At 46.0% G+C, this 11,309-nt stretch overlaps 1 protein-coding gene across 1 annotated transcript; it reads left to right on the top strand.

The window, feature by feature from the left end:
* The first annotated feature begins 1,738 nt into the window (after positions 1 to 1,738).
* ID4 (inhibitor of DNA binding 4) lies at positions 1,739 to 4,874 on the top strand. The gene is made up of 3 exons (XM_070778323.1): positions 1,739 to 2,332; positions 2,735 to 2,793; positions 3,357 to 4,874. The coding sequence occupies exons 1-2, from the start codon at positions 1,883 to 1,885 to the stop codon at positions 2,777 to 2,779; spliced, it is 495 nt and encodes a 164-aa protein (XP_070634424.1). The 5' UTR covers positions 1,739 to 1,882; the 3' UTR covers positions 2,780 to 2,793; positions 3,357 to 4,874.
* Positions 4,875 to 11,309: the final 6,435 nt, after the last annotated feature.

The following is an 11,309-nucleotide window of genomic DNA, read 5'->3' as shown; positions in this document are numbered from 1 at the left end:
GGAAGGGAGGGTTTCCTTACAGAGGGTAGACAGGAAGAAATGAGGTCCATGTCCCTTTCTTTCAATTATCTATAAAAATGAAGGTGCTTATTTATATAAGGTACATAAATTAAGAAAATTCTAGAGCTAATTCATCTCCTAGCTTGTCTAAAGGTGGGAGGTTTGCAAGCTAAAGGCATACAGAATTCATGTCCCTATTGACAGGGTTTTCACGCTCATTTCTTATCTGAAGGGCTCAAGTTTTTCTTGCAGAGTACACACAAGGCCCTATAAAAGTTCACTGTGCAGTTTTGTTTTGAGCCACTGAAGGACAGCTTTCCCATTAGAAATCTAACACAGGAACGTCTTTAATTAGCAGACTTTTCTGCAGGATGGGGCCCAAGCAGGACTACTGGGACCGAAGTGTGAATTTCAATACTTCGTTGCAAAAGGAGGAGACTGGACAGTCTCAGTATCTTATTTGAAGCGGGGTACGATGACTCATACGTGAAGCAGTGCATTAATGGCCTACATTATGTTACAGGTATGAATTTTACATAAAACGGATTAATATTATATGTCATGGTGGAATTTTAAATACTCCGTGCCCATGCATTTTTAATATTTACGTGCTCTAATTTAATGTTCAAGGCAATTGCATTTCTTGAGCCCACTTTTGCATCTAGATGGGTAAAAGAAAAACCCTACGACGTCTCGGTTTTATTTATACGTCCCTTCACCAAAAATGTGCATTCGGCCTTCTTTTCCATTTCCCCCTCCCCACCCGCCACCCCCCACCCCTCAAGCTTTAACGTTTTAAAAACAGGCACGGAAAGGCTACGCATTCCATTCCATCATTATGGTTTCGGCAGTTGGGAAAAGCTGAAGAAAGAAACGGGAGTGGGGAAACAGGAGAACGAACGTGCCTTCTAGAACAGCGTCCTTCTTAAGGCGCTGAAATCCAGGGATGGAGGGATGGGTGGTGGACGGTCCTCGGGCGCCAGGCTGTTAGCAGTGGCAGGAGAGCCTCGAGCAGGGCCCGGGCGCTCCCTCCACCGTCTAAGCCGGGGGGGAGAGTGAATTCCAGCCGCACATTCCCGCAGCTCTTCGCAATTAACTTCTCCCTCTCTTTTCGCCTCCCTAGGGCACACACCACCCTGGCCCGACTCCCACCCAGCTCTCGGTTCTCAGAGCCCCCACCCACGGCGTTGACGGAATGGAGTGCCCTTCCCATTGGCCCGAGCGTCATTCCCTGAGGTGGCACCGTCCGCCTGATTGGCTGGGCACTCCCGGCCCCCCGCCCACCCCTCCACTCGGGTTGCCCGGCTCCCGCCCCCCGGCATCGCCCGGAGCCCCCGCCCTCGCCACCTCCCTCCGCGCACCCGCCCCCCGGAGCCCAGCCCGGACTCCGCTTTCGCTCGCGCGGCGACCCGGCCGGCGCTCTGGCCCCGCCCCCGGAGCGCGCGGCTTATAAATACAGCTGCGCGGCGGGCCGGGCCGGAGCGGAGAGGAGGTGCGGTTGTGAGTCTGAGATAGGAGCGGGGGACCCCTCGGGCCCGGGGGAGTGCGGCCGCAGCGGCGGGCCGGCTGTAGTCGGAGGTCCGAAGGGAGTGACTAGGGCGCCCGGTGGGCTGCTTTCTTTCCGGCGCCTTTGATTTTTTTTTTTTTTTTTCCTTGCCTTTTGGTCCCGGCCGAGTGTCGCCCGCTGTCGCCCAGAGCGATTCTCCGGTCAATTGTTGGGCGCGCGATCGCCCAGAGCTTTCCGGTGCCCCGAGCGCAGAGCGGGCGCGCGGGGCGCGGAGGGGAGAGGAGCCGGCCGCGGACGAGGGGAGGGGGTCGGAGCTTGCCTGTCTCGCTCGCTCGCCCAAGCGGGTCCGCTCGCTCAGGGCGCAGGGCGCGCGCGATGAAGGCGGTGAGCCCGGTGCGCCCCTCGGGCCGCAAGGCGCCGTCGGGCTGCGGCGGCGGCGGCGGTGGCGAGCTGGCGCTGCGCTGCCTGGCCGAGCACGGCCACAGCCTGGGCGGCTCGGCGGCCGCGGCCGCGGCGGCGGCGGCCGCGCGCTGCAAGGCGGCCGAGGCGGCGGCCGACGAGCCGGCGCTGTGCCTGCAGTGCGATATGAACGACTGCTACAGCCGCCTGCGGAGGCTGGTGCCCACCATCCCGCCCAACAAGAAAGTCAGCAAAGTAGAGCTCCTGCAGCACGTTATCGACTACATCCTGGATCTGCAGCTGGCGCTGGAGACGCACCCGGCTCTGCTGAGGCAGCCGCCGCCGCCCGCGCCGCCGCACCTCCCGGCCGGGACCTGCCCGGCCGCGCCGCCGCGGACCCCTCTCACCGCGCTCAACACCGACCCGGTGAGAGGCCCCGGGGCGGATGCGGCGGGGGTCCGCGGGGAAGGCGACGGCCGGGTGGAGGCACGCGGGCGGTCCCTTTCCCCGGGGCAGGGGCGGCGGAGAGTGACAGTTCGTCCTGCCGCTCTTTCCGGGGGCCGCCGCCGCCTCAGGCGGCGGGCTGGGTGCAGCGAGCTTGGGGGCCGGCCGGGTGGGCGCGCGGGGCGGGGACCAGGGCTGGGCGCCTCCTGGGCTGTCAAGTCCATGTCCCCCCCGGGGAAGAGGAGTCTCCCCCTGGGGCTGCAGGCTGGGGTCGGGGCATGCGTCGGCGGGCCAGCCTGGGTTCCGGGAACCGATGAGGAAGACCGGGAGGAGCGCGGTGGGGGCGCCCGCTAACCTTTCCCTCGGTGTCGGTTGCTGTTCCAGGCCGGCGCGGTGAACAAGCAGGGCGACAGCATTCTCTGCCGCTGAGCCGCGCGTCCCAGGTGAGCGCGCGTTTCCCTTCTCGGGTGGCCGGTCACCAGAGACACCCCGTCCCCAGGGCCTTCCGGTGTCAGGCACAGTGGTGTTCTTTGCCGTCCCCCCACCCCCCGCCCCAGCATTTCTGAGGGCAGATTCCCAAGGAAGATTCACCTCTCTCTGCCACCCAGTTAGTAAGTGAACCCGTACTTAGCTTCGAGAACTGGGGGACGGATCAGCTCGTGTCCCCGCCGCCCCCAGTGATCGGCCGGTCTCCTTGCCGAAGTGAGGGTACCCTCGTGGGCGTGGGGCCCAATGCGCCGCACCCCCCCCCCCCCCCGCCCCGTGCAGTCTGACACCCACGAAAGAGGACGCAGGCAGGGTCCCCGGAGTGGGTGCCCTGCGCGGGCTTCCCGGGGGCTCGCGACTGCTTGCACGGCGCCGGGCCGGGCGGCGGACTGCGGGTGTAGTCTGACCCGGTGGTTTGTTTTGGGTTGTTGATCAAGCATGTCTTGAGTTTGGTCGGTGGCGCCAGTTAGTCTGCAGCGGGAAGGTTCACACACCCCCTCTATTCATTGCTCTTCCACAGGTGTGCGGCCGCCTGAGCCCGAGCCAGGAGCCCTAGAGAGGGAGGGGGAGAGAGCAGAAGTTAGAGAAAAAGCCAACCGGAGGAAGGAAAAATAACAAAAAGATCAGAAAATCTTAGAAACGTTTCATTCGTCATTCCAAGAGAGAGGGAAGAAAAATAAAACTTTTCATCTTTGTTAAAATTTTTTTGCACGTTCATAAACATTCTACATACGTATTCTCTTTTGTCCCATTTATAACCGCTGTGAATTGTACATTTTTGTGTTTTTTGGAGGTGCAGTTAAACTTTTAAGCTTAAGTGTGACAGGACTGATAAATAGAAGAATCAAGAGTAAATCCGACTGTTAGAAACCGACTTTGTGACCAAGGAGCTCAATTTTTGTTTTGAAGCTTTACTAATATACCAGAGCATTGTAGATATTTTTTTTTTTTTTTTTGACATCTATTGTTTAAAATAGATGTTTATACGGGGGCAGGGAACTTTGTGTTCCCTGCAAGAATGTTACATATTGTATAGATAACTGAGTGACATTTCATACCATGTATATATAGAGATGCTCTATAAGTGTGAGAAAGTATATGCTTTAATAGACTACTGTAATTATAAGATATTTTTAATTAAATATTTTTTGTAAATATTATGTGTGTGTTTTTTTTTAATCTGTGGGAATATTTCTTTTGGAAAATTATTTTTCAGCTCAGTTGAAGAGCTCTTGATAATCTTGAATGTCTTTTCTGTTTGGTCTGGCTCTTAATTTGTTTTTGTTTTGCCTGGTGTCCTGTAGACTCGGAAGTAACAGTTATAGCTAGTGATCCTGCATGACTGCATGAGATGTTTAATCACAAAATAAACTTGTTCTGAGTCCATTCAAATGTGTTTTCTTTAACCTAGATCTAAATCTTTGTATTTGAAGCCTACATGTGGAAAATGCGCTTTATCAGTTTTTAAGTACAGGGTTTGATAGTGTAATATATAAAGAGTAAGTGTTTGTTTTTCCTTTTTTAACGGAGGTCAAGATGGATTCGGAATGATTTTGCTTACGGGATGGGGAAATGCTTGGATCCTGATGAGTTTATGAAATCTACTGTTTTATCAAAGTGGAAAAATGCTTATCATTCTTCATTTTACACTAAAGCTTAATGTCACTGAGTTTCATGTCTGTACAGATTATTTAAATCATAGAAATGAAAAATGTTCTCTGCTTGCTACCAAAGGACAAACTCTTGGCAATGAACACTTTCTGCTTTCCTTCCTCCAAAGAATATTAATAGGCAACAGTGGGAGAAAAAAAAAATTTTAAGGCATAATGGCAAATCCTTCAAGCAGGGATAAAAGTCGATCTTCAAACATTAACTTAAGTAGACCAAAAATTCTGATGACCGCATCTAGATTATTTTTTTATAAAAATGATTTTCACTATAGCTATGTTAGTTAACTGCTAAACTACTGTCCAATCTCTTGTGATGTGTAACTTTTACATGTGAATATTAAAGTAGATTTATCTGTCTTGTACCGTGATTTCTGGTCTCATTTCTTCAAAACCTTAACACTTATTTTTAAGACTTTCTTTTCTCTTGAAGGAACGTAGTATATTCTGGGTTAGATAGGACTGTCAGGGCTTGTGAACATTATACATTTAATGTGATCAGTGCTCTACACACCAGTTAGATGGAATTTTTAGAGTGAGAGAGAATTAAGTAGGATTTAATTGGGTGCTTTGTAAATAGTTAGTCAACTGTGTGTGTAACGTGGTCTGTTTGATTTTTAAAAGGAAAGGATTTGTTTCAGCTTATACAAGAATAAAAGTATTACAAACCCAAGGGACTTTTTATGAGGTCAAAGTCAAATATTTATATGAATATGAAATATGGCCTCTAGTAGTCGGTTGAAATGGCAATATCTCAACAGAAATGAACAAAGTTAATGCTGATAGATTCCAAAAAATGTAAAGATTTTTAAAAATCTGTCCCCTATCTCCATCATGTTACCCCCTCAGCTTTGACATTTCACTGGTCTTAGGTATTTTTAGAATTTGATGTATTTGATGTTGAGACTTACAAAGTCAAAGGACCACTTGTTTAGATGAGGTTTATTTTTATTTTTTATATTATTCATTCTTGTCACACATCGAGGAAAACACAAGAACACTGCTGGAATTCCAAGTCTGAAGAATTCTAACGATTGCATTCTTTGTTATTAAGAAAGGGGACAATCCCTCCTTTTTATTTGGCAGCTTAATTTCAGTAGGAAGCAAGTCACATGTGCTCTGTTGGTTGGAGTTAGGCATTTGTCAGGCCTAACTACCATATCCTACCTAAGTTTTTAAGCAGAGCTTAAACTTATGCTGGGAGATTGTACATCTCAAAATGAATATTCTTGATTTTTGAAGATAAGTCTTGCTCCTTAATTAATTTAATATTTGGGGCATGAAGAACCACTAAAAGGGAAAAAAGTATTATGGATGTTACATTTGAGAGACTTGACATTTTCCCCTCAGCCACTCACAGCACTGAATGTCTCTAAAGAAGCAAAGTCACTGTTCACTAAATTAATATGCAGTTGTATAAGATAATACATTCTATTAAATGTTGGCTGTGTCCTAACCAAGTAACCAAATAACAAAAACATTTGTCATTTATCTATGTAGTTTAATGATTCAGATAATTGGTTTCACAGAAAAATATTCGACTTCTCTCATTTAGTTTGTCTGCCTTTAATGTATAGGCACAACCAAAGAATCGTTTACACCTGCAAAGGGAAAAAAAAAAATCTCATGGTGAGATGTTGTTTCTCATTGTGGTTTTAAAATCCTGAACATCTCAAGACATTTCATGTTGAAGGAGAAAAAACTTTCATTTCAAAGAACTAATATACTTTGACATTGTATAAATCTTAAGTCTATTGTCAAGCTTTAACTGAATTTTTAGAACTTTTAAAAATTTTCACCCCATAATCTATTGTATTAAATGCCTTCTATAATAATAAATCTTCACTGAGCAAAGGGTTCTGAAGTTTGTGGTTTTTAATTGACTTCTACTGAGTTATGCAATTTTTCATTATCAAGAATGGGTCTCTTGATGGATCACCTCAATTATTTACAGTGTTCCTTACCAGGTGATGAAAAATGTGGCTTGAAAATGGTGATATGAATGAAAAGGAAATCTAGTTTGAATGCTAGAGAAATCTTGTCTACTCTTTGGTATCTGCTAGGAGAGGGAGCAAGAATTCCAAAAAGGCAACAGAATGATCTCAGGGAAACTAGATCTCTCTCTCTCTCTCTCTCTCTCTCACACACACACACACAGTAATGTTGACAAAAATTATTTCACAGTAGTGCAGAACCAAATAAAACTGGCCCTGTCTTTCTAGCTGATGTACTTTAATTATATATATGTTAATCAGCCCAGATAGCCCTTGGGTCTCTACTGGGCCAAGGACCAACCCCTCCAGGTTTCTGAAGAGGGAAAAGCTTCCCCTTGCTGCTTTGCAAGTCCAGGAAATTAATTTACTCACCTCAGAATTAATCTTAATAGGGTTGCCCTCAGTAGGTACTCTTCAGACCCAGATGGTTTCTTTCAATTACAACCCATGACATTTTGCTAAAATATTAATTATATTAATTAGAACCATTGCCCAAAAGGTTTTAAAATTGTAATTTTACTTCGAGTTCTACCTTGAGCAATGATACAATAGATACTTGAAAAGATAAAACTCTTACAAAAGGGAACTCATTTGTTCCAGAGAGATGAACTGCAGTCGTATAAACAATTGAAAGTGCTTTTCAAATTTTTGATGAATTTTTTAAAAGTGTGTTTCTGTGTTCAAGTGCCTCCTTCATGATGATTTATATCCTGGCTGTTATAAAAAGTTTTGCTTAGGCGCTAAACTCGGGTCTGAACACATTGCCAAAGTTTTTTAATACTCACCCAAGCAAAGCAATTCAGTAGTCAGCTGCTGAAATTGATTCCGTCATTCATAAGTCTCCACAATAAATTCACACAAGGGATATGAAAAAGGGGCCACAAAAATTGAAGTTAATTTGAAAAGCCCCTTTGAGTCCTTAAAAGAGTAAACACATCAGTTTCTCGGGGAAGAACAAAATATGTTACCTGTATTCCACTGGCTAAATGTGATTGAAAAGGAACTTAAAATATTTAAATAAAGAGACCGAAGACAAATTTTCCATATGAATTCACTGAATCTGAATGTTTTTCCAATAGGAAATCTCATACTTTAGAAAGAGATTTCCTAAAATGTTACCAAGGTATTGGCAAAATATGCAAATTCCTGTTGAAACAGGATACCATTATTTGCTTTAAATGACTTTCTCAATTCATGATGATAAAAAGTGCGTATTAGCACTTTTAGCATGCATATTAAATTCAAATTCTAAAACTTCATCTTTTATTCCAATGTTTAATTTCCAAAAGAAGGTACTGCAGTCCCACAGTTGTTCTTCGTGCAAATGCATGTATTTTAGAGTGTTCCTTAAATATTTTCTTAAATATTTTAAGCATTTTTAAAAACATCTACTGCCCATTTCATAAACTCTTGCAGTCAACGGAGAGACTGTAACTGTGTGTGTATGTGTGTGTGTTTATTTAAAAATAGTTAACCAACATACAGAAAAATAGGTTTGAAAAAGAAGTTTAACTCTAAAAAATAAGTAAATTGTTTTAACCTTCCTCCATTCTCTCTCAACTTTAATTCCTAAGATTGGCGATTTCCATAAAGATGTACCCTTCATTGTTTGGACTGCTGTGAGTTAGTCATGTCATGTTGAAGCATAAAGAATGATAGAAAATAAGGAGCAAGTAAATCAATTCTCATGTTTATCATCTCCTAGAATTTGGCTTAATCCCATAAGAAATCTGAAGAAAAAAAGAAAGAAAAAAGGGGGGACTAACTTATATAGAAAACCTCAGAGAAAGCCAGAGAAAGAGACCTAAATTTGTAGACATAATTTTACACCTTACTTCAGCAATAAATCTTCGAAATACTTTTGCACATGTTAAACCTGAGTTCGAGGCCATAATTAAAACAAAGTAGGCTCCTTAAAGCTCCTTGGTGGCTCAGAGGTAGAGAATCTGCCTGCCAATGCAGAAGACACGAGAGACGCTGGTTGGATCCCTGGGTCAGGAAGATCCCCTGAAGTAGGAAATGCAAACTTGCTCCAGTATTCTGGCCTAGAAGAATTCCATGGACAGAGGAACTACAGTCCATGGGAGTCAGACACAACTGAGGGCACACACACAGGCTCCTTAAAACATTAGGCTATATGTGATTCTTCTTTGCTTGTCCTACAGTGCTTTACCAAGGCCTGCTATAGTATTCGCTGCACTGAATTAAAGTTTTAGTCGCTCAGTTGTGTCCAATTCTGTGCAAAACTACAGAGTATAGTCAGGCTCTTCTGTCCATGGGATTCTCCAGGCAAGAATACTGGAGTGGGTTGCCGTGCCCTTCTCCAGGGGATCCTTCCAACCCTGGCCTCCTGCATTGCAGGCAGATTCTTTACCATCTGAGCTGCCAGGGAAGCCCATTAACAGAGGATCTGTCTTCCCAATGCTCTCAGTTACTCCTTTGCTGCTTCATCTACACTGAGCCACAGTTGAACTTGAGACCAGCATATCTAACTGCCTTCTGATCCTCTCTGCCACTGAAGTGCAGTAGAGTTGAAACAGCATTTAAGGTTTCTGCAAACTTGTCCTTCTTTCTGGATTTCCTATTGCCTTGGTCAATTTGGGCTGCCATACGAAACTACCATTGACTGGATGGCTTAAACAACAAACATCTATTTCTCCCTGGTCTGGAGGCTGGGAAGTCCAAGATCAGGGAGCCAGCCAGTTCTGTTCCTAAAAGTCGCTACTATTGCAGGATGAGCATAGCAATCCTCGTGCTTCCTTCAAATCCCCACAGTCACACAGGATGCTTGGCTTCCTCCTTGGAGCTGCACCATAAGATAGAAACAGAACCCAGGGCTAAGCAAGGTCCTCTTCCTGCCCCTGTGACCTGGATGGAAGGATCTTTCAACTTGGCATTTCCATCAGTCCTTTCTCTCCTTTACTTCTGGCTGCCTTTAAGCATAGTCTATGCTTCAGCTGCGGGCTTCCCTGGTGGCTCAGATGGTAAAGAATCCGCCTGCAATGCAGGAGACCTGGGTTGGATCCCTGGGTTGGGGAGATCTCCTGGAGAAGGGGATGGCTACCCACTCTAATATTCTTGCCTGGAGAATTCCATGGACAGAGGAGCCTGATGGACTACAGTCCATGGGGTTGCAAAGTGTATCAGACATGACTGAGCAACTAATACTTTTGCATGCTTCAGCTGCACCAAAGTTCTCATCTCGTGGATACTAGCCAGTAGAGCAGGCTTCTCTCTCTCGTCTTGACAGAGTATGATTGATTTCCTGAGAGTTAACAAAAGAGCAGGCTCAAGAAGGACATACATGCAACATGGAGAGTGGGAGTGGGAGGGGGGACCTGCCCTGCCAGCCAAGCCAACTAAGTCCACTTGCGCATCCGTGGGTAGGGCTGAACTAGCTGCATCCAAAATGGTGAGCTTTTTTGTGCTTTCCTTTCGCTGCAAGTGGTGTTACCCCGGCCTGGATCCCATCACCCACACTCCCAGTCTAGGCTGTTGCTGACCTCCTCACCATCCTGTAATACCCAACCGTCACCTCTTCTGCAAGAATTATAAGATGCCTCTCCCCTTCATCCCCCAAAGAGCCAACACGCCCCATGCTATAGTATAATTATTTTCACATGTCTGTGTTTCCTGTAGCTTCCTGACCCCTCTAGGGATTCCAGACCACAAAGTACTAGAAGAACATTCCTGTAACTCTCCGTGCCAGCAAATCTAGCAAATTCCTTACAACTCAACAGTGCAGTTGAGAGATTTTCATTATCTTTGAAAGCCTTTGGCTGACTTAAATGTGGAAAATAGATAAGCTGTGTGCTCTCGAGAGTGAGGGAGTGTGTGGTCAGCCTTGGGCAGAGAGAATCAGAAGGAAGGGCTGAATAGAGGAGAGGCTGAACAGATCTTGGATCTCCAAGAAACAAGAGACATTTCTGACCCAAGTTGGGATAAATAAACAAAGACACCTCAGTGCCAGATGTGAAAACATGGGGCGATGACCACATACAGGTGTGGGATGTGATGGGTCTGGGGTGTAAGCAGGAAGATGGTGCAATGGGGTTTCTAAGTGTGTCATAGGCTATTCTGTTTTCCAGGACGTGGGGTACATCAGCCACAAGAAATGCAGTGAGTCCTCATGAGTCAGTTCTGAAAGAACACACTTGCTGCCCGAATAAGAATCCCTTTTCCAGATGGAAGCTTCATTAACTCTACTATGATCCAGGGCCCTAGAAGCAGAATCGGATAACTAGTAACCTGCCATATGTCTTATACGGAGAAGGCAGTGGCAAACCACTCCAGTACTCTTGCCTGGAAAATCCCATAGACGGAGGAGCCTGGTGGGCTGCAGTCCATGGGGTCGAGAAGAGTCAGACACAACTGAGCGACTTCACTTTCACTTTTCACTTTCATGCACTGGAGAAGGAAATGACAACTCACTCCAGTATTCTTGCCTGTAGAATCCCAGGGATGGGGGAGCCTGGTGGGCTGCCGTCTATGGGGTTGCACAGAGTTGGACACGACTGAAGCGACTTAGCGCAGCAGCAGAGGCAGCATATGTCTTACAACACTCCTTCCATTTTCCAGTGAAGGAGACAGAAGAAGACCCAGAGGTGAATGGTGGAGTCAGATCTAGAACTTGTTTTTTTCCATCTCTAATCCAGGACCACTAACCTCAGTATGGATGCATTCTGTCCCAGTATACTCTCAGGGGGTTTCTTTCAGTTCATATTCTCATCTACGAATTGCTCCCATGTTGTTTCCTAAAAAGATGGAGTCCAAATCCTAAGCAAGTAGTCATTAAATGCAGGACTGATCTGG

The sequence above is a fragment of the Bos indicus genome, chromosome 23 (assembly GCF_029378745.1).
Source record: "Bos indicus isolate NIAB-ARS_2022 breed Sahiwal x Tharparkar chromosome 23, NIAB-ARS_B.indTharparkar_mat_pri_1.0, whole genome shotgun sequence".
NCBI lineage: Eukaryota > Metazoa > Chordata > Mammalia > Artiodactyla > Bovidae > Bos > Bos indicus.
The sequence above is the reverse complement of the archived record's forward strand: the minus strand, read 5'-3'. Positions and strand labels throughout refer to the sequence as shown.